The 24,533-nt window shown below is 52.8% G+C and overlaps 11 protein-coding genes across 11 annotated transcripts; 5 read left to right on the top strand and 6 right to left on the bottom strand.

Annotated features, from left to right (window-relative positions):
- Nucleotides 1-519: 519 nt before the first annotated feature.
- QC762_209845 (uncharacterized protein) lies at nt 520-1,551 on the top strand (the record flags this gene model as incomplete). Its single annotated transcript, XM_062887888.1, has 1 exon — nt 520-1,551. One exon carries the CDS (start codon nt 520-522, stop codon nt 1,549-1,551), a length of 1,032 nt encoding a protein of 343 aa, XP_062746062.1.
- Nucleotides 1,552-2,529: 978 nt separating this feature from the next.
- QC762_209840 (uncharacterized protein) lies at nt 2,530-3,055 on the top strand (the record flags this gene model as incomplete). The annotated part of the gene is made up of 2 exons (XM_062887887.1): nt 2,530-2,703; nt 2,795-3,055. 2 exons carry the CDS (start codon nt 2,530-2,532, stop codon nt 3,053-3,055), a joined length of 435 nt encoding a protein of 144 aa, XP_062746061.1.
- A 1,647-nt stretch (nt 3,056-4,702) lies between these two features.
- On the top strand, nt 4,703-8,899 carry QC762_209830 (uncharacterized protein). Its single transcript, XM_062887886.1, has 5 exons — nt 4,703-5,165; nt 5,323-5,757; nt 5,813-6,023; nt 6,077-6,227; nt 6,291-8,899. Exons 2-5 carry the CDS (start codon nt 5,683-5,685, stop codon nt 8,557-8,559), a joined length of 2,706 nt encoding a protein of 901 aa, XP_062746060.1. The 5' UTR covers nt 4,703-5,165; nt 5,323-5,682; the 3' UTR covers nt 8,560-8,899.
- QC762_209820 (uncharacterized protein) lies at nt 8,852-9,919 on the bottom strand (the record flags this gene model as incomplete). Its single annotated transcript, XM_062887885.1, has 4 exons — nt 8,852-9,279; nt 9,358-9,684; nt 9,754-9,783; nt 9,844-9,919. The coding sequence occupies 4 exons, from the start codon at nt 9,917-9,919 to the stop codon at nt 8,996-8,998; spliced, it is 717 nt and encodes a 238-aa protein (XP_062746059.1). The 3' UTR covers nt 8,852-8,995.
- On the top strand, nt 9,862-10,967 carry QC762_209815 (uncharacterized protein). Its single transcript, XM_062887884.1, has 2 exons — nt 9,862-10,644; nt 10,707-10,967. Exons 1-2 carry the CDS (start codon nt 10,468-10,470, stop codon nt 10,959-10,961), a joined length of 432 nt encoding a protein of 143 aa, XP_062746058.1. The 5' UTR covers nt 9,862-10,467; the 3' UTR covers nt 10,962-10,967.
- An 857-nt stretch (nt 10,968-11,824) lies between these two features.
- Nucleotides 11,825-12,421, bottom strand: UPS2 (Phospholipid metabolism protein; the record flags this gene model as incomplete). The annotated part of the gene is made up of 1 exon (XM_062887883.1): nt 11,825-12,421. One exon carries the CDS (start codon nt 12,419-12,421, stop codon nt 11,825-11,827), a length of 597 nt encoding a protein of 198 aa, XP_062746057.1.
- Nucleotides 12,422-13,558: 1,137 nt separating this feature from the next.
- On the bottom strand, nt 13,559-16,607 carry MAP2 (Methionine aminopeptidase 2). Its single transcript, XM_062887882.1, has 3 exons — nt 15,189-16,607; nt 13,883-15,120; nt 13,559-13,830 (listed from the first exon to the last, which is right to left on the bottom strand). Exons 1-3 carry the CDS (start codon nt 15,229-15,231, stop codon nt 13,774-13,776), a joined length of 1,338 nt encoding a protein of 445 aa, XP_062746056.1. The 5' UTR covers nt 15,232-16,607; the 3' UTR covers nt 13,559-13,773.
- Nucleotides 13,654-16,872, top strand: QC762_209790 (uncharacterized protein). Its single transcript, XM_062887881.1, has 2 exons — nt 13,654-15,830; nt 15,890-16,872. The coding sequence occupies exons 1-2, from the start codon at nt 15,610-15,612 to the stop codon at nt 16,623-16,625; spliced, it is 957 nt and encodes a 318-aa protein (XP_062746055.1). The 5' UTR covers nt 13,654-15,609; the 3' UTR covers nt 16,626-16,872.
- POR1 (Mitochondrial porin) lies at nt 16,864-18,630 on the bottom strand. Its single transcript, XM_062887880.1, has 5 exons — nt 18,422-18,630; nt 18,138-18,260; nt 18,047-18,077; nt 17,373-17,875; nt 16,864-17,318 (listed from the first exon to the last, which is right to left on the bottom strand). Exons 1-5 carry the CDS (start codon nt 18,467-18,469, stop codon nt 17,169-17,171), a joined length of 855 nt encoding a protein of 284 aa, XP_062746054.1. The 5' UTR covers nt 18,470-18,630; the 3' UTR covers nt 16,864-17,168.
- A 310-nt stretch (nt 18,631-18,940) lies between these two features.
- Nucleotides 18,941-22,448, bottom strand: ASN1 (asparagine synthetase). The gene is made up of 8 exons (XM_062887879.1): nt 21,788-22,448; nt 21,488-21,562; nt 21,400-21,420; nt 21,304-21,323; nt 21,174-21,209; nt 20,971-21,119; nt 19,526-20,910; nt 18,941-19,461 (listed from the first exon to the last, which is right to left on the bottom strand). The coding sequence occupies exons 1-8, from the start codon at nt 21,811-21,813 to the stop codon at nt 19,422-19,424; spliced, it is 1,752 nt and encodes a 583-aa protein (XP_062746053.1). The 5' UTR covers nt 21,814-22,448; the 3' UTR covers nt 18,941-19,421.
- Nucleotides 22,449-22,653: 205 nt separating this feature from the next.
- On the bottom strand, nt 22,654-23,744 carry hus5 (SUMO conjugating enzyme Hus5; the record flags this gene model as incomplete). The annotated part of the gene is made up of 4 exons (XM_062887878.1): nt 22,654-23,266; nt 23,337-23,360; nt 23,442-23,602; nt 23,704-23,744. The coding sequence occupies 4 exons, from the start codon at nt 23,742-23,744 to the stop codon at nt 23,013-23,015; spliced, it is 480 nt and encodes a 159-aa protein (XP_062746052.1). The 3' UTR covers nt 22,654-23,012.
- Nucleotides 23,745-24,533: the final 789 nt, after the last annotated feature.

Here is a 24,533-nt window from a genome sequence, read left to right as displayed (position 1 = left end):
ACCTGTCCATTGCTACAGATAGTAGCGCGTGGTAGAAGGTCTACGTTGTGTAGTCATCAGCCATCGCTTTCTAGGTACCTTAAGGATAATCAATACTTGCAGGAATTGGCACAAAGCAGCTCTTTCCAGGTTGTCTTTGGGGTTCGTTTTGCTTCCTCAGGCGCCCAGACAGGGGTTCTAGGAGATGTTTATGCTCGCATCGTTGTGCGTGTTCAAGTCGCCATACCCCTGCTCTACAGCTCCAAGAGAATATCACGGACCTCCCCGTCATTGTTCTCATTCTCCCCTCACACATTACCACACCGCCGAGCTTCACGCGGAGCCTCACGAACAACTGAGACCCGCGCAGTTCATCAGAACGCTCAGGAGCACTGTCAGCCTTGATAGACGGAATCTCCGCAATTTATTTCATAATTGAGCCATCAAATTTCCTTGTGCTGTCTTTGAACCCTCTCACAACTCACCATCACACTCCCGACCTCACCAACTTCACCATCAACCTCCGACCCGTCAGGAAAGATGTCGATGACAAAGCAGGCCACTAAGACCGCCCAAACCTCCCGGTTGGATCGTGGCTATTTTGAGCCTCACGTCTCGTCTCCGCTCCGACCCCTGGTTTTGGACCCCGAGTCGCAGATTGACGAGGGTGACCCGTCTATCGACGAGGACGCCCCGGCTACGACCACTGCTGGCCCCGCTTCTCTGACCGACGAGGCTGAAAATAGCACTGCTGCCCAAACCTCTGGGACCGACGACGACGAGATCGATGAGAAGAAGCTCGATGACGACAAATTCGACGATGACGATGGCAGGGACTCTGGCCGTGTTCCTCTGGGCGACATTACTCACCTTCTCACCATTCCGGCCAACTCCAAGACTTTTGGCCTGCCCCAAATTGCCCGTCCCACTTCCCACAACTTTGCTCCCAAGAAGGCCCACAAAGTTGCAGAGCAAGGCCCAGAGCCTGAGCCCTCTGGAAAAACCCAGGCTGCCATCGACATTCCTCACACCCACCGCAATAACGCTGCTTCGAGTTTCAATTTGAAGGTTGAGCTTCCTAAGCAGGACGAGAACGCCCAACCTCTCTCGATGCCTCCCCGCCGCCGCTCTGGGCCTTTGGCTCATCGTGCTGGACCTTCGACTCATTATATTCACGTCCCATCTTTCGTCAACAACGACGGATCCCCCGATCACGCCGAGATGGCTCGCCAGTGGGTTCTCGAGTACCGCAAGGAAATTCAAGAGTGCGAGGAATGGAATGCCGAGTCTCGCAAGCTCATGTCCATGAGAGGCACTCCTCGTGGTCGCCGACTCGTCAAGAAGTCTGGCCGCATCAGCTCCAGCCCTCTTTTCAAGAGCGAGACCAAGACGAAGTTTGGCTTTGACCTTGGTGAGCAGGAACAGAAACTGGACTTTGAGATCTTTGTCGACGAGGACTGCGAGCCCATCACCTCCACTGCTGCTCAGAAGTGGAAGATGAAGGCTGTCGCTGCTGTAGTCGAGGACACAGACTCAATCTCCGACTTTGAGTTGCCTTCTCCCATCTTCTAGGACTCGTCTCTCCTCAACGCCTCCACTCCTGCCAATTAGGTCAGCAGCAATTTCCACTCTCTATCCAACATAGAGAGGCATACGGAACTCAACCAAGGACGCTACACACGACATCAAACGACACGAGTTACGGTTATGCAAGTTATGCAGTTACGCTCTTCTAGTGTTTTCTTTTTGATTTTCCCATTCTTATAATTTTTGCGACACGCGCCGGATGCGCTTGACAAGGACACGGCGTTTTGGGGGGTAGTCATCTGCGGTACGGAAATCGGGTCAATTGTTCATCGTTTTTCTTTCTCTGGTTTCGACGGATGGGGTTACGCGGTTCCTTAATCGTCAATCGGGTTTCATCAAGTCTCGGCTTCATGAGTGGCCTATAGCCTAGGATAGGCTCCATCGGAAAGGGTTTACGCTTCTTGTCTCTTGCCGCCAACCAACATACACAACGTTAGTAGCGTGCTTTGATAGGCGATGGGGTCTGGAGGATGAAATATACACAGGTTACTTCTGTCTTGTGCGATGATTTTTTTTCTTTTTTTTTCTTTTGGCCGATTGTGTCGTCGTCGTATGTATGTATTCAGCGTGCCTGAAGTCAGTCTTGAGGCTTTCAACAAGCCATCGGCATCTCAAATCTCGATCAAATCGATCAAATCACACTTTCCAACAGCTCTTAACTTGGCTTTAAAGTGACATGTGGGCAAGTGACGAAGAAGTCGGACCATTGCCAATTGATGAGCAACCACCCACGCAGACAGAACCCGCAGGATCATCTGTGGAACTTCCATCCGCTCCCAAAGCTCCAACAATCGAAAGATGTCGTTGAACATAGAGCCAAGACATTGGCGCCACCAGCCAGTCGGCTGGGGCAGATCGGCACTTGAGACACCACCCGCTACCCTAGGGCGGGGCTGCAGGGGCTGGTGACAGGGGCCTCGCTGGGCTCTCTGGGGTCTGTGATGTAATTGACGTCATTTTGTGATGTCCTCCAGCTTCATATTCCGCCAAAGCACACTCCAGTCGAGATATTTAGAGGTCTCCTGTTTTCAATTCTGTTCTTCCCAATCAGTTCACCAGACCAATCAATCAATCAAGCAATTCAAAATAAGCACCAACTCAAAAGACTTTGTCTCACGCCAACAATCACCACATCAAGTAAGCTCCTTGAACTCTCAAGAGTTTGAAGCAGATGTGCTGACCCCCATCAGAACCACACACAAACACAACCAACATGACTCAATCCAAGGCCGACAAGATTGAAGAGGTCCGTCAGAATCTCCCCCTCCCGCAGATGCCCCCCAAGGCCTCCGACTGGCAGTCCGCCGACGCTAGCAAGACCAACGTCGGCAGTGGTCGTTTTTCGAGCGATGTTTCAACCGGTCTCGGTTCCACAGCTGGACTGAGGGAGCCTGCGACCAAGGCTTCGGAGGATATTGATATGAGCGGAATTGGTCGTCAGGGCAATGATGGTCTGAGCGAGCCTCCCAAGGATGCTCGGTCAAAGTAATGGGAGAATGATGGGATTTGATTTTAGCGATATTTATTGCATAATGATTATGAGGGCATGGTGGCGGGCATGATGGCTGTCGCCGTTGAATATAAAATAATTTGAAGTTACACTACTAGACTTTGACAGAATATTGTGATGTGTTGAATTGATGTTGTTGTTGCTACCTGCCGAAACGTCACCGCTGTATCCTCAATTTGAAGATATTGGATTCAACTTCCAGATTCCACATGCAGCATGCCCGTACACTTACTTCCCTTGCTCGCTTCTCCGGTTACGCTGTTGAAGTCCAAATCAGGTGTTGAATAAAAACACACATAAACCTTCAAACGGTGTAAACCTGGCGCGAGTAAGTAGCCCAGTGGAGGAGACACCACTGTCTAGAATCTGCACGTCTCCCACGGGTGGTCTTGACATATTTGCCACATCATCTTGAATTGGAACTGTCATCACAAGACAGGTAAGATTATCTTCCTCCTAGACAGCTCTCCGTCGTCCAATTTCTTATAACTAGAAGCCTTGCTGCTCTCATCGGATACTGGCCGGCGTAGTCCTAGATGTAGACAGTGTTTACATTATCACAGCCATCGGAATAGTCGTCTCCGTTACCGTTGTTCTAAGAGTTGCGATTGAAGAGGGAGGTGAGTCGGTATATGTATGGCTTGTTGCCCGTTTTCATGATCAAGAAAGCCCCTCAGCCGAACAGTCCCGCTCATTGCACCCCGGGTCCCTGGGTGGTATATGAGCGTGCAATGGGTTGACAGACACTGAGTGTGACGCGAGGGCACGGATTGGGAAAAGTAGACAAGCAAGCGGTGACCCAATGAAGTGGAATGCCTTGGCCCAAATTGCTGCAAATCCAAATTCAGGGGTATCCTCCGCACGGACCATATCAAGGTCCAAGAATAGGGGCAAGTCAATAAGCACACTGTAAAATGGACGAATTGATCACGTCCTTTGTAAAATGCAGCTGTTTGTTCAATATATATATATGTTCCTTACAAAAAAACAAACGGTGGCAATATCATTCCATGATTCTCCTGTGGAGGTAACAACCTTTATAACGCAAAAACCCAGATCCAGTGGCAATTACTCAAAGCTGCCCGTCTGGGCACCTAACTTGTTGTTCATGAACCATGTGTGACCAAGCCTTCTGAGCTACATGGCAAAGTCTTAAAGACATGGGAGATTCTTGAAAGATGGAGATAAGCCCTACAAACCGACCCCGAGGTCCAGTTAATGGCGGCCATGGTACGAAATCTGGTGCTTAATGGAAACGCTTGTTCGTAGGCAATGTAATGCAAGGTAGGTAAGGTAAAGTGGCTTGTGACTGTGTATGAAACTCAGAACTTGAAGTTGAAAGCAAGTATCGATGACCTCCACGGCTCTGCGTAATCTCCTGTCACACCCGCCGTCTAACCCCCGCGGTCGACCCCCGACGACCCCCGAGATATCTCGGCGACGACAACCTCCAAGCCCTAGCCTCGGCCGCAATCAAAACCCGGCGGCGGCATGATGGTGCTGCTCATATTGAGAGCACCCACAGACCGCATCGTGGGTCCCACAAAGGGTATAAAGTCTCTTCCTTCTCCCTCAGTCGCTGCTTTCTTTTCCTGAACCAAACACAACACAACAAAAGCATCTAGCTGCGAACTCAACAGCCTCCCGCCACGACTACTTAGCTTTCCCACTGGCTCACCTTACCCTTCGTCTTTCGATTTATCCCCTTCGAGTATCTTGACAACTTATCTTGTTACCTCAACAGGCTGGAGATATCTTCCTGGCTTCCTTGCCTCCGTGGTCTTGACAACACGACCACCCAAAGGTCCCCGTCGGCCGACAATCTCCCTCACCACCCAAGGGAACTCAGGCTTGATTGACGATCTATCGTGACCTCGAGTTGTGTTTCCATCATCGTCGCCACCATCAAGGCATGTACATAACAGAGTCGAAAATAATTGCAGACGTCTAACAGATCGACTCGACAGCTCCCCGGTATTATTCCGCTTTGCTCCAAGAAACCAATACCGACGACTCTGCTACACGCAGAAAACGAGTTTGATACATTCGTTGTCTTTGTTCCATCACTCTGAGGTGGGCAGCTCATTCGGTAAGTAAACCGCCTTCGAGTTGTGCCCGACCAACCTCTACTCTCAGTGCTCCCTTCCTTCCTCCCCCCTCAACGAGCAGTGCTCCTGCCATCCCTGCTCGCCTTGTTCCCACCGCACGCGCGTACCTTCCTTCATACCAACCCTCTCATTGCCTAGCGTAACCGAGCTCCCGAGTGGCCGCCTCTAAGAAGCTTGCACTCCCCACTTTGCCTGCTTACCTCTCCACAACATTCTCTCGTTCTTCGATCTTTACCACTCTTCGCCAACCTCCTGCCTCTGTTCAACCCAAAGCGTCTAGTCAAACGATCCGTCAGGATCTTGTCATATCAATTGCCTTTGTAACCATCTTTCAGATCGCTATTATCAATCAGTTGTCGTGAGCAACGTCTTGTCCTACTTGACAGGGCACGGCCTTTCGATTGGATCGACTCCATCACTCGTTACAGACCCGGTTTAGGTCACTCGTTTGCTCAAACATCACAACTCCTTCAAGAATCATACGGGCATCTAGTCATCATGTCGATCGACAAAGAGAACAAGAAGACCTCAGAGGAGCTGGCGGAGGAGGCCGCTATCCAGCAGGCCATGATGGTGAAGTTCCCTGCTCCTATTGTCATGCAACATACTGCTAACTAGTTATCTGCAGGCGGATTTGGGAATCGGCCGCCTGGACGAACTTCCCGTCGATGACGGCGAGTTGGCAGCCATGAATAAAAAGAAGGGAGGCGGAAAGAATGGCCGACATGGTCGGGGTGACCGGGGCGACCGTGAGCCCAGACAAGAGTATATTCGTCGGCCCCAAATCCAGAATGATGCGCTCGTAGCGAGGGGTGCGAAGATGTCGAATGTTTGGCAGGGTATGATCTCTCATCCAAAGTTGATAGAATGGTAGATGCTGACATTTCGCCAGATGCCATTGCGTCCGGCGTCTTCGAGGATGATGACGCTGCCGCGGTCAAAGGGCTTGCTGATCTTGGAGGTCCTCGCCTTCACGAGCTGAAGGCAGAGGCCAAGAGAAAGGCGACGGCTTTGCTGAAATATCAGGAGAGCCAGAGCCGCAAGTGGGTTACATTTTGCCAGTTATTGTGTCAAGAAGAAGCCCTAGTGCTAACCATACTGTATAGTAACCTTCATCCCTATGCGACCCGAAGTCAGATGCCTCCGGCCCAGGAGCCACATCACTCGTTTGCGCACGTTCAGCAAATGGTCAAGAGCGGGTCCCCGTTCGTAAGCAACCGCAGCCGCAAGCAGAAGATGTCCAGCTCCAGAAATGCCGGTCCATCCCGGCTCCCATCAGCGCCTGTCCACCTCCGGCAGCCGTCAGAGTCTGCTCCCCTTCGCCAACCGGTTTCGAGCCCGCTCCCAGGCCCCTCCAGGATTGTGCAGCAGGCTCCTAGAGACGTCCCAGTCCTGCCATCCCAATATGGTGGGAACCAACATGTCGCCAACCCTCTCCACATGGTCGCTCGGGCAGAGGTTCTCCTCAACCCACCTGGAAGAAATCAGCCGTTGCCTGCCATTGTCTTCTTGACAGTGGCTCCAGCTCCCACACTGGGCTTCTGCATGATGTTTGCCGAAAACAAACTATTCGTTCAGTTCACCATTGCCGAATATCAGGACTTTGTCTCAAGCGACCTGACCCTCTCTCTTCATTTTGGACAGAACGTTCTGTATTTCGGCCTGACTTTCAGTACCGCTGGTGAGCTTGAGAGTTTCCTCAAAGTTTTGAGAGACCTCAAAGCTGGCAAATATGCCGTGGGGGCTTTTGAAACCTCTGGGCAGAAGCCTGCCCCAGAGCCATCGGTTGCTCCCAAGCCATCGATTGCAACTCAGCCGCCGGTTACTCCAGCAAACGCTGCTCCCGCGAACGAAAACACTACTGTGATTCGTTTACCACCGGTCAAGCCACAGGCTAGCGTGTCCAATAACAGGGCGGTGCAGTACGCTTCTCGGTTCATCACGGGCGAAGCCAGCGGCACGCGCCAACACGATGACGAGTCGGAGCTCAAAGCGACACAAGGTGTCCTTATCAATGTCGAGGGGAAGGACACCAGTCCGGTCCAAAAGCGTGGAAGTTCGGAGGCATCGGCACTGCTCTCGACCTTGGAGCCATACGGCAACGAAGATGCCTTGGAGGTGGCGCCTGCTGTGACTTCGCTCGGCCACGACATCAGCAGAACCAGCACGCCAGTAGAGAATGATGCTTTGACACACGAACCAGTCAGGCTATCAGTGCCTGATGCAGTTGCCATGCTCCGAAACATGCTCACGGCTTTTCTCAGGAAGAAGGCTGGCGGGAAGACCAAGCGGGAGATTACCGCAACTGTTGAAGGTATCCGCGAAGCATTCATCGATGTGGTCTGCCAGGACCACACCAAGTCCGAGCGACAAGAGGTAGTCGCACAGATAGAGGACTATCTCAACTCCTCTGCAGTGGCGTTTGTCAAGCCCCGTCGTTTTCAGTATACGAATGAAGAGATGATGGCCATGAAGGACTCCCAGGTCCAACCCCCGGCCTGGTTGGCAGATGTCCCGTATCCACACGGTAAAGATGGGGCCCCCACTCCTCCTGATGACGGTGTTGACACGAAGGAGTACATCCGGAAGTCCACCATTGGTATGGACTGGGTGTTGGGGAAAGCAGAGTCATCCGCTGCCACAACTCAAAAGCAGCCTATGACTATCGTCAAAACGGAGTCGTCCGTGGCCGTGGAGAACATTTCACCGCAGGCATCAGCTGCCGCCTTGAAGCCAGTCCAGGCCCCTGTGAAGCCCATGGCTGAATATCGAAAACTCGATGCTGGACTTGGTGCCTCACGGTGGTCCTCGACCATGGATGCCCCCCTTCAAAACAGTAATGCTTTCACGGGACTCCCGTACGAAAAGCGCTGGAAGGAGGATAGCTATTTCCACGACCTCGCTCAGCTTGACCCTGAGACCAGGATTGACGAGGCTGAGAACCTGGAGGACTTTTTCTTTCCGGGTTCGCGTGCTGTCGGGGACCGTCCCGGAGCGCTTGCGACTTTGCAGCCGTCTGCCCGCGATTTGGGCAGTGACACCCAGGTGGGCGATCTTGACCGCCGAATGTCACGGCTCACTCTTGAGTCACCGGCAGGGCCACGAGCGACCTCGTGCTCTACCGTGCGTATAGACGCGTTCGAGCAGGGATCACAACTGATCCCCATCGAAGAGCCAACTCCGCCGTTGAACACGGCCGCGCGGACGTTCACACCGACTGCTCGCGCATTCGCGCCTGCAGTGGCCACACCACCGCCCGCAAACACGCGCAGATCATCCAGTGCGTCGACTTTGCGCGGCCTTGGAGCGTCCCGTCATGCCAGCAGAGCCGCGCTGCCGACCGCAGGCCGCTTTAATTTTCACCTTCCCAAGTGAATTGGCATGGTTCCCACATTGGGATAGAGGAGATGGAGCTGACATATGATTAATATCGGTGCTATTTGGAGTAGCACAGAAGATTTTCATGGGAGCATATTCGTAAGACTAAGAGCGCGGCGGAAAGCGTTGTGAAGGGATTTGCTAGTTGTTTCGAGAAGGCGTCTGGAGTGGGGAGGAGTTTGCTTATCCGCGATGGGATCTTGGGTTCGGATATCAACCACTACTTGGCAGCATGGGCTGCGTGAGTGTTCTTGCTTTTGGATCTGCAGAGGCACTCGATTGAGACAGATGAAGAAGATTCTTCGTTCTGAATTAATAGCGATGCCAATTCTGACTCTGAAGTGAAGAATTGAAGTGACTGAATGTGAATGTTAGAATTCAGCAAGACTGAGTGACTGTGTGGTCACAATGTCCTTCATTTCAAGTTTGATATCTACATTGACGACGAGGAGACAGGTCCCCACGTCACATCATCCGCGCTCCCGATCTGAATTACATCCCCCTGATAGAGAACCAGATTCTCAACGATCTGCCTACCGTTGGGTACATCGTTAAAATCGGCCCTCTCCTCCCCCTTTTCCACACTGTCGACTAACCCAGCAGCCAAATGTCTCCTTGCCAGCCTTTGCCGCAAAACCGGCTCGGGCGCGGAGATGAAGATCTTGATGTCCAGTAACGGCGGGATGGATGACCAGGGTGGTTTGTTGAGCATGATATCTTTTTTATCCATTTGATCATCAGCATTTTAAGCAAGGAAAGGGGGCGGGTGTGAGGGAAAATGGACGGGGGGCCTACAATTCCCCTCGATAACCACTATCCTGTGCGTCGGTAGGATTTCGATGGCGTTCTCGACCGGGTCTTTGAGGGCGTGGTCGAAGCTGGGGGCGTAGATGGGGGATGTGGAGGGGGTGATGGGTTCGGCGAGGGATTGGACGAGGGAGAGGAAGGCGGGGCCGTTGAAGGTTGGTTCTGAGCCGCGGTATTTATGGGCGCGGGCTCGGTCGGGGAAGGTGTCGAGGATGGAGCGGGGGTGGTGGTAGCCGTCTAGGGGGAGGAAGGTTGTTGTTTGGGGGAGGAGGGAGTTGAGGGAGGTGGTGAGGAGGGTTGAGAGGGTGGTTTTGCCTGGGGGGGGCGAGGGAAAAATGTTAGTGAGGAGCTTGGGGGGGTGTTGGAGAGCATGGGGAGGTTTACCGGAGCCGGGAGGGCCGGAGATGCCGATTACTTTTTGGGACGGTTAGTTCGATGGGGGTGTGTGAGATGGGGAGGAGGAAGGTGACTTACACAGCCGACGGTTGGGGGGTGTTGACTTGAATTTGGCTTGGGCGAGGGAGACGATTTGGGCGAGGTGTTCGTCCATTGCGGTAATGGCGTACAAAACAACTACACTTGGGGAAGTGTGGTATAATTCAAGGTGTAAGTGAAAGGTGCCGACGGGAAGTGTAGTTTGTGCTTCGGAGTCGCTCGAGGATTGGATTCAGAGCAAGCAATGCAGCAGCTGCAAACTCGGATGCAAATGTCAAGTTTTTGTCAGTTTACACCACATTCGAAAACTGGAAAAAAAAAACACAGTTACAATATGAACGTTACAAAGCCCCAGCTTTCCAAACAGTTGTCGTTGAAGACGAAGTTGAACTCGCCGGTGCGGAGACAGCAGCTATCGGGGGGAATCGCCGGAGCGGAGGTTCAAAGCGGTGACTCCGCCACGGCGCCGTTGCCGAAAAGCTCCATCCATCAACCTCACCTCTCAACTTTTACAATTCACTCACTTGACTCGCCCATAATCTCAACTTTTGTTCTCACAGCAATCTCACACTCAAAATATCTACAATTAAGCAGACCTCTTCAAGTTGCTCTCACCAAATTTTTATCCTCCAGCACCTTCAGCGGAGTTGCCCGCATCCCAAAATGGCAGACGACCTCCTCTTCAACCTCAACCTAGGCTCCTCCTCCGACTCCGACCCCGAAGACCTCGCCTCCTGCCCCGCCAAACAACCCGTCTCCCGAGCTGACCGCTCCGCTCTCTCACAGTCAGCGTTTGCAGCCCTGAAAAAAGAATATATCCCCCGAGTCGAGAACGGCGATGTATGCCCCTCACCCCCCCATCCCACCCCCATCAGAACAAGTTACTAATCACCGCAACACAGCTATGGACTCAAATCCCTCTCCCTCTCAGCCCCGAACCAGACGCCAACCGCGGCGGTCTAATCAGCAAACCCCAAGCCCAAGACTTGCTGCACGCAGTGGAGGAGTTGTATTTCTACCGACGCTACTCCGACGGGATAGGGTTCGTGAAAAAGATAATGGCTAACGGGGGAGAACAAAAAATAGACCTGGAGACGAGGGAGCTACTGCGCAAGTATGAGGGGAGATGTAAATCAAAACTGGAGTCTTCACAATGATATACCACATCACCCAGTATTCAAGAAACCCAGCGAACAAAAAGACAACAGTCATGAAACCATGAATCATGATCATAAAAGAAGCTAGGAAGGCAAACTACTAGGCAAACAAGGGTGTAACCAATTAAACCAGCACAGCGGAGAGTGTCCATTTCATTTCCCATTCTTTTTCTTCATCTTCTTCACCACCATCTTCCTCCTCTATCTCCTCAAACGCGAAAGCACACCGCAACCAGTTCTATAAACTGTCTAATGCTCCTCTTTTGTAAAGCAAGCCCTCTAAAACAAAACGTCTATCCGTGTAGACAATACAAAGAAAGGCATGAAAATCAAAAATCAACATCGGGGTATTTTTTCCCAGAACTCCTTTTGAATGAAGAAACGCACAGAGTGACAAAAGGAGAGGTAAAAGCTGGGAAAAGCAAAGAAAAAAACAACCCCTTGATGATGTTACAGTTGCGAAAATGCTCAGAAGTAAAAGAAGCCCCGACGCCAAAGCTCCAGCCCAGTGTAATAAATCCCCTCTATCCCGCGGCCACCTTTTTGATAGTGTGAAATAAGACCCTTTTTCCGTAACCAGCCCCGTGGTGTAGGGCAAAACATGCTAGTGGTGGTGATGAGACCCCCGGGATGGCGTCTTTGTCCTGAAGGCGTTGTTCCCAGTTGATGGTCCCTTGTTGTTGTGCTTCTTGTTCGTCGGGCTTTGTTGGTGGTTGCGCCGAGTCACACTCTTTCAATTGCTCCGTTTTCTCCCGATGACAGCGGTCATCCACGTTGAAGGCGATGTTGCTATTTTCGTCATCGCCGGTGCTGCTGTCGTGCTCACCATCAACTTCAATATCGTTGCAGTCGACGGTAGCCTCCTAAGCAGCCATGCGGATGTTGACGGCCTGGGCTTGGATGAGCATCATCTTCTCCCGCTGCTGCTCCTCGGCGAACACCCTCCTGCTCATGGCAAGCACAGCCTCGAACCCTTCCTTGCCCCTGGCAGCGTTGTCGCGAAACCTCTTGACGAGCGCGTCCTCCATGCTGTTCTTAATCTTCTGCCACCCGCCGCACAGAGCGGTGATCTTGGCCGCCTGCTCGAAGGATGTCTGATGGTCATTGAGTGGTCTGTAGACAACCGTCTCCTGAACGTTGAGAAGGTTGTTCCATGTGATGTTCTCCGAGACCATGGTGACGGTCCTCTGCTTTGGGTCGACATAGGACGTCTCAAAAACTTGTTGATCCTCCATGCCGGCGCCCAGGATCTTCTTCAAGATCTCAGGCATGCTCTGCTTGCAGGTGATGAGGCGTTCTGTGCGCAGGATGCCAGTCTCGGGGTCGACGGTCCGGCTGATGGTGTCGACGGCGAGAACGTGGGTGGACTTGTCGTTCCATGGGCAGTATTTCCGCCAGTTGGCGGTTGATACCTCCTCCCAGGAGTAGTTGAAGGTTTCTGTGTTGGAAAAGACCTTCATTTTGTCGGTGTTTTCTTGAGGATGTGCTCTCAGTCAGAGAGTGGTTTTCCGTTTGTTGGTTGGGCGTCTAAAGGATCGCCGACCGTACCGAATCTCCGATTTTCGCGATCGCGTGCGAGAAGGGGGGTTGGTGAACGCCGCGCAGAAAGAGGCAGAAAGAGGGAGGGTGAAAAATCAATTGAAGGTGGTAGCGAAACAACGAATTTGACAATCGACCTTTCGCGTTGTCAAGTATCAAGTGAATAACTGCTCCGTCGTGCTGTATTTCGTTTTCTGGTTTGTTTCAAATGCGCAAAGACCCGTTCGCTCTGTGGCACATGCAAAAAAAAATGGCAGAGGCAAAAAAGATATGAGGCAGAAAAATTATTGGTAAGATGGAGCCGAAGGGAGGAGATAGATGGGGGGGGCCCCGGAATTTGCGGGCTTTTTTTTAACACCTGAAGATTTTCTTTCTAGGACTGGCCGATAAGAGGAGCGTCTCCCCCGTCCCGGTCCCTGCTCGGCACTGACAGGCACTGACAGGCACAAGCAGGCGCAAAAATCTTAGAGGGAGAGGAGGGGGGCGATGCATCCCTGTCATACCCAAGAAGAGGGGAGCGATGATGAAAAGAATCGGAACGGTGCGGGGACCGTCGACCGTTCTCGAACCCAATCGGCCCAATGGGAATGCTGAGCGTTACCCCCACGTTTGCAAGCGGTAACAACGGATATGTCATTTTGCCTCTGACGGTGGGCGCTGGCCCCCAGATAGCTGTCAGTGCCGTCATTGTTAACCCTTCGTGCATGCCTCGGTGGCTCCGATGTTTTTCTATCGTCAGCCGCCGACTTCATCACGGCGTCAGGACTTTAGAACACGGCGACGATCCCGAACCCCGTAGAAGTCCCGGTTGCGATTTTCACATGTTGCACGGAAGTGACGCCGTTTGCCGACCTACGGAACGGATCCGGGTGGAGAATGCTCCCTCGGTCCGGACCCGGTCCGTTCGGTGTCTTTGGTTGGAACGCTTCGTGGATATTCACTTCCACGCGTGGAAGCAGTGGGGCACGCTTGCCAACTCACCTTACAGTCTCACCTAGGATACAAGGAGAAGGTGGGCACGTGGGATTGGACCTGAAGTGCCTGGGAAACACCTGGAAGGAAAGTTTTGCGTGGAATCCCAGTCTATAATTCACATAGTGTTGAGAATGCTTGGCATTTCTAAGGACTTGTTTGTTTAGGAGATCAAACTCAAGGCCGTGAATGGTATTGCTAGCAGGGTCATTTCAGACTTTGCACATATTTTGCTGTGGCATCAGGCCTGGCCTGGCAGGTTTCATGCTGTCAGACCAACCAAACGATGCTCAAACCTCCTCTAGTAATCATCTCCACGGCTGATGACCTCCTTTACGGTAGGTCGGATCAAGATGGTCTGTCACTCGTTAGTTTCCGCAGTCTCTCGCGCAAGGGAAAGAAATACTCACATGCTCAAACTGTGCTGTGTATGAGCCCTTCTTGTCCACCAGAGGAGGATAAGACTCCACAACCCCGTTGGCAACGAGGCTGTTCAAGCCAAGCAGGTACTTGTCCTGGCCAAGGCGGTCCAGGTAACGTCTGCAGAATGGCAGGGTGCCAAAGTTCTTGTTGATGACGTTCAACAGAGACTTAGCTGAGCTGAGACGGAGGTCCACCTTGGGCGCATCCATTCTCTTTGCGTAGTGAGAGACCTCACCTTCCTCGTGCACGTAGCCGTTGCCAGTGCTACCGAAGGTCTCGATGGCGAAGACATCACCCTCCTCCATCTTGGTCTGGTCGTTGCTCTTCACAATGGGCACGCTCTTGCCTCCGTGAATGTTGTATGGGAGGATTGTGTGTCCGTTGAGGTTGCGGATCGGCTTGACCTGGTACGTGTTGCCGTCCAGCTCAACCTCGTAACTCTCCATGACTTCCTGGATGTACCCACCAATCTCGCCAAGTCTGGCATCAATACCAGCCTGCTTGAGACCTTCGTTGGTGGCCGCCTTGCAAGCCTCGAGAAGAGGGTCATAACGGGGGTTGAAAGCCAAGGTGAAGGCACTGTCGACAATGTTGCCGTTGACGTGCACGCCGATATCGACCTTCAAGACATCATCCTGCTGGAGAACCATTTTGTTTCCAGCGTTGGGGTTGTAGTGGGCAGCGCAGTGGTTGAGACTGAGGCCAGTAGGGAAACCCATACCTGCCTTCAAAGCATCACCCTCCTCAAGACCCTGGTGACCAACAAGAGCACGGACGCTGTCTTCAATGCCGTTGGCAATGTCAGTCAGCGACCAGCCAGGCTTGATGTTCTTTTGTGCCCACTGGCGAGTCTGGCGGTGGGCCTCAGCAGCATGACGGTAGTCATTGTAAAAGTCATTCTTGAGGTTGTCGAGGTGGCGCTTCTCCTCGTTGGTGGTGCGATATCTGTTCTCGTTCACATATTCCACCTCCTCGCCCTTGGGGTACACCTTGTCGGGAAAGAGCTGCGAGATCAGAACCCGCGGGGGGTCGGACTGGGCCGTGGGGTTCTTCTTCTTCTTCTTCGGCTTTCTCTTCTTCTTCTTCTTGACGGCCCCCGTCTCAGCGCCCGGGGCAGCATTTTCCGCATCATCGTCGGAATCATCGCTGTCACGGTTCAGGTTGCCATTGGTGGCGGTAGCCGAATCAAGACCTGGCTTGGGCTTTGTGGTAGCCGCATCGCTCACTTTTTTCTCCCTCATCCTATCAGTTGCTGCCACGCTTTGACAGTCTCCCGGTGGAGGTTGAGCTTACCGCTGAGCTGCGCGATCTCATCTACCGGCGCTTGAGCCGCCATTGTGAGATTCAAATATGTGATTTTTATGGTTTCAACTATGTGAAATAGTTCAGAGAGTTGAAGGAAGCCAAAAGCCTGATCCAAAAGTGATGGGCAAGTCAGAAAGCCCCGCTTCTTTTTTCCGTTGTTCTTGGCAGGGCGTGCAGCTTGGTACCAATCGCGGGGCAAGTGCGGCGTTTGCTGGGCAAGAGCCACAAATTTGCAGGTTTGACAGCCGTGACAAGCCACAATTGGACCTCAGTCTCCGTTCTCTCGCGCATCCATTTCGTCACTGGTGCCAATTCAAGGTGGAGCGTTTTCCCAACGTCTCGACTTACACGAGGCCGACAACATCACCAAACCTCGACATAACAGCCCCTTCAACAATCGGGATGAGGAATGCCATTCCGTTACTACCATCCTCCGCGCAGCGCGATCCCGCGCCATATCGCCAACCCTCCTCACCATGTTCTTGTCAACAACCCCCAACCATGCCGACCCTTTCACTCCTCCCGCCATGATCGCGCCCCTGCCGGCAGCAGCAACCCAGACGACTCAACCCACGACCATTACGAGACCCTAAACGTCCACCCCTCCGCCTCCCCAGCCGAGATCAAAAAGTCCGCCTCCCTTATGTACCATATCCCCCCTCCCAATGGTTGTTAACGGTACCCTTCAGAAGCTACTTCCACCTCTCCAAACTCCACCACCCCGACCACAACCCCTCCGACCCCTCCTCCTCCCACCGTTTCATGCGCATCTCGGAAGCCTACACCATCCTCTCCCATCCGGCAAACCGCGCCAGATACGACCGCTCCCGCGCCACAAACCCCCGCTACGCCCACCAGCACCACCCCCACGCCCCAAAGTCGGGATCCTACCACTCCAGCAACCCAGCTGGCGGCCGCCCCCCCTCAGGTCTATCCTCCCGTCGGAAAACCACCTTCCAAGGGCCCCCCCCTTCATTCTACAAGTCAGGGGGGTGGGGCGCTCACGCCTCAAAACGACGCGCTGCTCACGAGAGCTCAACAGCCCAGCAGGGCTCGCCAGAGGGGAAAACACATGCCAGACAAGACACCAGTGCAAAAGACCACCAAGGATGGGAGAACACCACCGGCCCTGAATCCAGCCCCGGGATGGGCTTCGGCCAGGATCCCTATTATAAATACGGCTTTGGGGGGTTCGGGTACGGGACCAACACCGGATCGAACCCGTTTTTTGACCCGCATTCTCATCAGCGGACGCACAGGCGGCATGAGGAACGGCGGGCAAAGAGGGCCATGAAGCGGAGGGGGTTGAGCTTGGACGCGGATGACAGCATGATTGGGACTTTTTTTGTCTTGAGCGGGTGCGTGGCTGCTAGTGTTGTGGGCGCGATGCTGATAGGGGGGTTTGGAGGTGGGCTTGGAAGGTAGAGCCTGAAAAAGAGAGTGAATCAAGAGTGTAAGATAGAAAGAAAGGGGGGTGTGTTGGGGGGTTGGTAATGATGTAAACAACGCCCCCCTGATTCATGGCCAAGTCATTTATTTACTTGCTGTTTTTGTCATATATACATTACATGAGATTACATATGATACTTAACAATGAGAACAAAAGCCAACAATGGTCCTTTGAAAACCTCAGTGAAGCATAATCCCAGGCTAGTTGCCGTGAGATATGTCAAGCAGCATCACGCACGCCACATAAACGAACGTGAGATATCCTAATCATATTAATTGTCACTGTTGGAAAGATCGCAGAATTCATACAAATCATGCTCATCCTGCTAAGGACCCAACTCTAACGTTTGTTTGCCCTGATCATCGTGATCCATTTATTTTCGTCTAGTCGATACACACACACACACACACGGTGATTGATGCTGTATCCTCATTCTTCAGAAAAACAACACAGAATCATTCAACGCCATGGCTTGTCCCCAACTCCCGACCTTTACAACAATCCCGGGGATATCAAACTTAGTTCTCAAAGGTAAGGCTGGTGCCGACTTTGTGGGTGGCCTGGTCGAGCTTCTGGGTGTCGAAAGAGGCACCGAGACCGAGCTTGACGCCGTCACGGAGGAGGACGTTGTAGGCAACGGCGGCGACACCGCGGTCGTTGATCTTGGCCTGTTTTCAAAGTCAGTTTTGTCACACAAACAAGCAAATCCTCAGGAGACTAACCTTGACGAAGGAAACGGGGTCAATGCGGTACTTGGCGGCAACCTCAAGACCAACGGTGTTGCCAGTCTTGGAGTTCCAGGTGGCCTTGGAACCAGCCTCGACAAGCTTGTTGACCTTGTGGTAGTAGCTGGCGGAGAAAACGCTCAGGTTGTCGGTGGCGGTGACAGCGGCGTTGTAGGTAGGGGCGTGGTAACCGACGGCCAGGGAGTAGTTGGTGATCTTAGCCTTCTGGACATCAAAAGCAGCGGAACCACCGGCGAGGAAACCCTCGTGGCCGATAAGGGCATCGATGCTGGTGGTGGGGCCCTTGAGGAGGTCGACGAAGGCGCGGCCGTGGAAGTTGGACTGCTTGAACTGCAGGTTGGCCTTGACACCCTTGGCCTGGGAGGCGGGGAGGAAGGAGAAGATACCCTCGGCCTTGAGACCCTTGGCGAGGGTATCGGCAAGCTCAACCTTGGACTCGAGAGCGTTGGCGGTGTTCCAGGTCTGGGTGACGGTCACGCCTGCACGGTGCCAGGACGTTAGCAGCTGTGTATTGCCTGGTGAAAGAACCACTGTCCACTAAACAGGGGCCCTGTGTAGCCTGGGTCCTCTGATACAGCTGAGCACCGCATGGCAATCGAGGGGTTCCCGATATATTGGCAGATTGACAGCGGGGGGCGGGGCGTATTCACCGGTGGACTTGTCAGAGTACTTGGCCTCGATCTATTGCAGACGCGGTTAGCCAGTGTCCTCGTGTGCAGTGTCTCAAAAGAGTGTACGTACAGCGCCGGAGGTGGCAGCATCGTGGCTGCTCTTGCCGGTAACCTTGAAGGCAACGCGGTTGGGGGTGGTGTCCTTGACCTCAAGGCTGCCGGAGGAGAGATGGTAGAAATCCTTGGAAAGGAGCTACATGAGTGCGGGTTGACCCCAAGAGTTAGCAATTGGCTATGCGCAAGTGTTGTGGCCGGTGGTGTCGCTGTGGGCGAGGGCGCATAGGCAAGCTTTGGAAATGCCGCTCTATCAAACCCCCCTTCGCCAACAACAGCCATGGGGGGAGTAAGACGTACATCGTTCGCCGCCTTGGCGATATCGGAGTAGGCAGGGACAGCAGCCATTTTGATGATGATTGTGTGTGTTTAACTGGTGATGGCGAGCAAACAAAGTAAACAAGAAAACTTGTAGAGACTAGGTCGGACGGTGGAACTCGAAAGGCGTGGAAATGTTGGGAAGGTAAAGTATCGGAACTGCCAAATTTCTTTCTCCACCGTGATTGGGCCATCGCTCCCAGGTGGGAAGTGCCAAGTTCCAGCATCAACGGCTGCCATCGCCTGGGATTACCCTAACCCTTGAAACACACCAGTCAATGGCTTCCTCTTGGCCGTTGTGTCTTGGGGGCATTGCCTCAGTTGCACTGTCGTTTGTTTCATATTTGCTTGACTTGAGGTTGCAGTTACTTTGTCTACAAGCCAGATTCTCAAGGAAGACCGTCCTGCCGATCTGTATGCTATCCCGAGAGACGACAGGTATGTGTCTATCCACGATATTGAGACTTGAGAGACCTATTTCAACAACCAGATGCAAATACGGCATGTCTGAGCAATCTTTTTGGTCATTACCTATATTCAATGTTTGTCAAGGCAGTTATTTGTTTGTTCCCTTTAACAGAACCCCTTGTTCATATAGGTGGTAGTTTATGTCAAGGTCCTCCACGTGGATGAATCCGCTTAGCACATTGGCGGCTGTTTCCTCTATGCAGACACTTTGGCTCCAGCTTTGAGAGCTTGGCTCTTCTTCCCCAGGTTTTATCAGGTTGATATCTGCATTGCATTCCCTCCTGCTCATCACCCCCAAGATCACAGCCTGCATATCTACGGATATGCCTTGCCAAGGCAATTCAGCCATCAAAAACCCTGCACCAAAATGAACTTTTCAGAGCTTTTGCATTCTCACAGGCTAGCTGTGCTGTACTTCAACGCATCCCTTACCCTATCTTTTGACATGACGCCCTGCTAGATACCAGACCCTCCGGAAGCCATGACTCATATACAAAAATGATGGGAAAGACATTTAAGCATCCTCATACTTGGCCTGATGGATCGAGATAGCTCTGTAAAAGCCAGGTCAGTATCAATTCTCAAACTGCGTCCATTCAGAACCAAAGTTCAACTCACCTGCCACTGGGATCCGTCTGCTTGGACCATGTGGGTGTCCACCTCATGACGGTCGACGCGCACGACTGGGGGAAGTGCTCGTCGAACATCAGGCGGTACCAGTAGGCCTCCTTGGTGTCAGGGATATCGCTGCCCCACTCGGGCTTGGGGTTCTTCATCATCTCGTCGGTGACGTGGAGCTCGGCGTTGTCCTTGAGGGCATCGATCCATCCGTATCCGACACCGTCAGAGAACTGCTCCTTCTGGCGCCAGAGGATGTTGTCGGGAAGGTAGGGCTCGGCGGTCGGGTCGTCCGAGGTGTCGAAAGCCTTGCGGAGAATGTACTTCTCCATTCTTTCCTTGTTGATCATCTTGTCCGCAGGGTCGATGTTCATCGACACTTCGAGGAACTCCTTGTCGAGGAAGGGCACACGGGCCTCAAGACCCCACGCGGAGGTGGACTTGTTGGCGCGCAGGCAGTCGGCCAAGTGAAGGTTCTTGACGCGGCGGACGCACTCGGTGTGGAACTCCTCCTTGTTGGGGGCGCCGTGGAAGTAGAGGTAACCGCCGAAGATCTCGTCGGAACCCTCACCAGAGAGGACCATCTTGATGCCCATGGCCTTGATCTTGCGAGAGAGCAGGTACATGGGAGTCGAGGCACGGATGGTGGTGACATCGTAGGTCTCGAGGTGGTAGATGACATCAGACAAGGCGTTAAGACCATCCTCGATGGTGAAGGTCATGACGTGGTGCTTGGTGCCGAGGAACTTGGCCACCTTGAGGGCAGCCTCGTTGTCAGGAGAGCCGGGAAGGCCAATGGAGAAGGAGTTGAGCTGGGGAAGGAAGGTCATCGTAGAGAGCTTGCCCTCGTCATCGAGACCAACAAGACCCTCGCCCTTGTCCAAATCCTCAGGCTTCTCCTCAGCGGCGCCGTTGGCCTCCTCTGCAAGCTTCTTCAGGCGCAGGGTTTCCCTCTGGGCAATGGAAGCAACAAGCGAAGAGTCAAGACCGCCGGAAAGGAGAACACCATAAGGAACCTCAGCCATCAACCTTTTCCTGACAGACCTCTCAAGAGTCTCGCGGAGCTTCTTGAGGTCGACAGGGGTCTGGGGGATCTTCTCGCCATCCCACCATGTGGGCTCAAAGTACCGTGTCCTCTCGCCAGTCAAGCTGTCGAAGATGTGTCCGGGGGGGAAAGCCTCGATCTTGTCGCAGACGGGGTGGAGGGACTTCAGCTCGGAAGCGAAGTAGACAGTGCCGGGCTCCTTGGAGGACCAGCCCTGGTAAAGGGTTGTGATACCGATGGGGTCGCGGGCGGCGATTGTGCGGTCCTTCTTCTTGTCGTAAAGAACGAAGGAGAACATGCCATCGAGGTGCTTGGGCGCATCAATGCCATACTCGAGGTACTGTTGCACCGGTTAATCTGATGTGCTCTCCCCCGCAGTTCTCCTCTCGCAGTGACTCACCAGAGGAATCACAACCTCGCAATCCGAGGTGGTCTTGAAGTGGTAGGGGGTCTTCAAGGTCTTGCGAACAAGACGGTGGTTGTAAATTTCGCCGTTGACGGCGAGGATAATGCTGTCATCGGCATTGGTAAGTGGCTGAGCTCCGCTCTCTGCTTTGAGGTTAGACGACGGCCTCGAAACCAGATATACAGATCTAGACCCACCAACACCGACGATGCTGAGCCGTTCATGGCACAGAACTGTGGCGCCGCGTTAGCATCGCTCTTTCAAAGACATACGAGAAAAGTGGGAGGTTTTCTATGTGTCCAAGGGGGTTGGGGTTCCTTATCGTACTCGTGTTGTTAGAGATAACGCTGCCGCCTGTGGGAAGACAATGTGTTAGCCAAACCAATTGTTTCTCCTTATCTTGTTTATCCGTCTTTGTCCGACTCAGGGGTGAGATTCTTACTCCTATCAAATCAGTTAGCACAAAATGTCTTGGAGCTACCAGGAGGGGTTGCGCAAGGGATTGACTCACCAATCCGGGCCTCTGTGTCTGATCTGCTTGGAAAGCTTCAGAGCAGTCGGCTTGAATTTGGCGACGTCTGGGTGACTGGGTTGCTCTTCATGTTAGCGTTCTGCGTTATGCTTGCTGTGGTGTTGATGCTGATCTCGAGAATTTGTGAAGCGATAACGGCGATAAGGACAACGGCTTGGTGGTGTGGTGGGGCATTGACCCCTCCAAGGACAGAAAGTCGTTGACAAGTCACCACCACGGAGCCAATGCCGAGCAATTGTTCATGATAGCCAGGGAAAAGACCAGGTGTTCGAGACTGACCTATGGCAGGCGAAGATGCCGCACATGTTGACTGTCTATTCTCTTGTTTTTGGACGGGAGGCTAGGAGGCAACTAGTTCTTGGGATTTTGGAGCGGACGTTGAGAGCGGACTACAAGCCAGTCAGTGACAACCGTCTTTATACTTACTCTGGCCGTCGCGGCGCGCGCAAGCTGGTGTCTGTTGCGATGGGAGAGAGGGCGTTCGATCCGGCAAGGCGCAGGTGAGCAGCTGATGGTTGGTCTACAGGTGAGAGCTGCAGAAGAGCGTGGGATGGTTTTTGAAGGAAGGAGGCCACAGCACAAAGGTGTGGAAAGGAAGAGATGGGTAAGAGTCACAGAAATTTGTCTGGGAATTCCAAATTTGGCTTTGGAGTATGAGTCGACTACATTGCCCCTGCAAAATTTTAAGTACCTTCTAAGACCCCAGACCTCTTGGTACCCGGGGCTTCCTAGTCCTCCATTGTTAATCTTGAGGAGCCAAGTGGACGCCGATATCGCCACTCCTCAAATCCACCCCCTGGTATAATTTGTTAGCGCGGTCCGGAACCTGGGGACTCGGAGGCGAGACCGTCCCAGCCGTGTGCCAGAACCCGTTCCGGCCCTCCACAATTAGATAAACCGCCTTGATAAGAAGTTGCGATAATCGCGATATAAAGGTGTGGGAGCCTGCAAAGTGCCTGGTAAACCGTCCACGTGAGACTCTGCATATGTGAGAGGACATCATCCATTAGCTGTGAGCGACAGAATGCCAGACTCTTCTTCATCCCGAGTGTGGGGTATCGCCAATCGTAGATGGGAGCCCGCGTTGCTTCCCCAATGTTACGCGGGGGTATTGCTCGTAGCTATGACAGCTCAGAGCCAGGGGCCACACGACACCAGCGTCACGAATTCTGTATCGGAAACACTGCATGGAGGCGCAAGTCACGGGTGCCAAAGACGGGATGGTTGATTCAGTGGTTCGTATTGTTGGAAAAAAAGCCGATTCCATTAAACCCCCACTCCAGAAAGTCAAATACCAGTTCGTTGAATGAAAGAAGAACCCTTCCATGTCGAGAGTCGTCCGTCTAGAAGCTCGTTCCCAACCAATGCTACGCCCCTGCCTGCCTTCCCAGCCGTCCATGATGTTCCCAAGTAACTCCAGAAATAAATGACCACAATCGTAGATCCCACTAATACGTTATTCTACTGTCGTCTTTTTCCAGTATGCCCCCAGAAGCGAGCTCGTCTATGGAGCAGCATTCTCTCGAACAATCCGTTTGATACGTCTTTCGTACTCGGCTCTGTCCTTCTTGAATAGGTTGTAAGCCTCGGCCTGAGCTGGTGACTCGGGGTTTGGGTCGTTCAGGAGGTCTTGAACACCAAGGAGAATCTGCTTGAGAGTGATGGCCGGTTTCCAAGCCTCTTCCTCGTTGAGGATCGAAAGGCAGACGGTGCCCGAAGGGTAGACATTGGGGTGGAACAGAGGAGGGACGAATTTGCCTACAAGGAGAGGACGTTGATTAGTCGTGTGACCTGCCCAGGTTGGGGTAATTCGGCGAAAAAAACTTACACTTGGGGGGCTTCGTGGGATATTCTGCAGGAAGGGAAAAAGAGACAGGTCAGCTATCAAAGTCCATCTGCAACATCATGTGTTACACCAAGGGTAGCCACATACCATCTGGAAAAGTGATGTGCAGCTTGAACTGGCCGCCCTCCCAGATTGTGTCTTTCTTGCCAGGAATAGCACACTCCCAGACCTTCATGTCCAGCACACCTTGGGGGTTCTTCTGGGGTTTGGCCCAGAAGCCGAACGGGTGGTCTTTCCGCCACTGCTTTCTGTAGAGGGCATGGCGCCGGTCAGCGAGGCTGTCGCGAACAGGAGGAAAATGTCCGAAGGTCGGCGCGCGCATCTGCAAGCGACGAAAGAGGCGACTTACCTCTCCTCAATCAGACGGTTCTGGCAGAGTGTCGAACCCATGGTGACGATATTAGGTGGATATGGTGGGCGATCGATCAGAAAAGTTGGGGGTAGCTGGGGCTGGCTGTATGCGAGGCGCTGATCACGAGACCTTGAGTCGCAAGAGAAGCGGAAGTTCTGCGATGAAAAGGTGGGGGTTCGATGATGGCGCGGTAGTCTGCAGTGGCCGCGGTGTTTACGAACCCGGGCGTGGGATGGTTGGTGAAGGGAAGTGTAGAAAGTTCAAATGTTCTAGCTGTCGCCGGGAAGAGAGATGCTGCCTGCCACTAGCAGCTTGGCCCAGAGAGGAAGGTGGGGCTGTGGGTCCTCTTATAGAAGTCAATTCGCCAAGATTCACTCGACATTCGAAGAAGTTCACTCAAGTAGGCAAGATTTGACGTTGTTGGCAGAGTTTTCGGGAACAAAGATATGATATCAGACGAAATAATGGGGCGAAAACTGATATATACCGCTGAGATTTCTCATTCATATTTTGCGGCGGAATCTTAACCCGATGGTCAGTTAAGCAGCTCAGATCAACTAACCATTCCACTACATATACAACCCTGTCATCCTGACTTTAAAAAACATGCCTAGACCCATAACCCTAAGCATATTCTAACCTACATAGTCGCACTTTGTCTTGTGTACCGTGTCCGAGGTTGTAGTCTCTTCATAATCATCAGCAAGATGGAAGAAGAGGCGAAGAAAGAGGTGAAAATTGGTGAGCTTTCCTCTTCAAAGCAATGAAAGAACGGACACCAGGTGAGATTCGATGCAGAATAGTGGATTGTTGGCCTGCATAGAAAC

Source organism: Podospora pseudocomata (assembly GCF_035222375.1).
Source record: "Podospora pseudocomata strain CBS 415.72m chromosome 2 map unlocalized CBS415.72m_2.2, whole genome shotgun sequence".
In the NCBI taxonomy this organism is placed as follows: Eukaryota; Fungi; Ascomycota; class Sordariomycetes; order Sordariales; family Podosporaceae; genus Podospora; species Podospora pseudocomata.
This window is presented reverse-complemented; position numbering and strand designations above follow the sequence as displayed.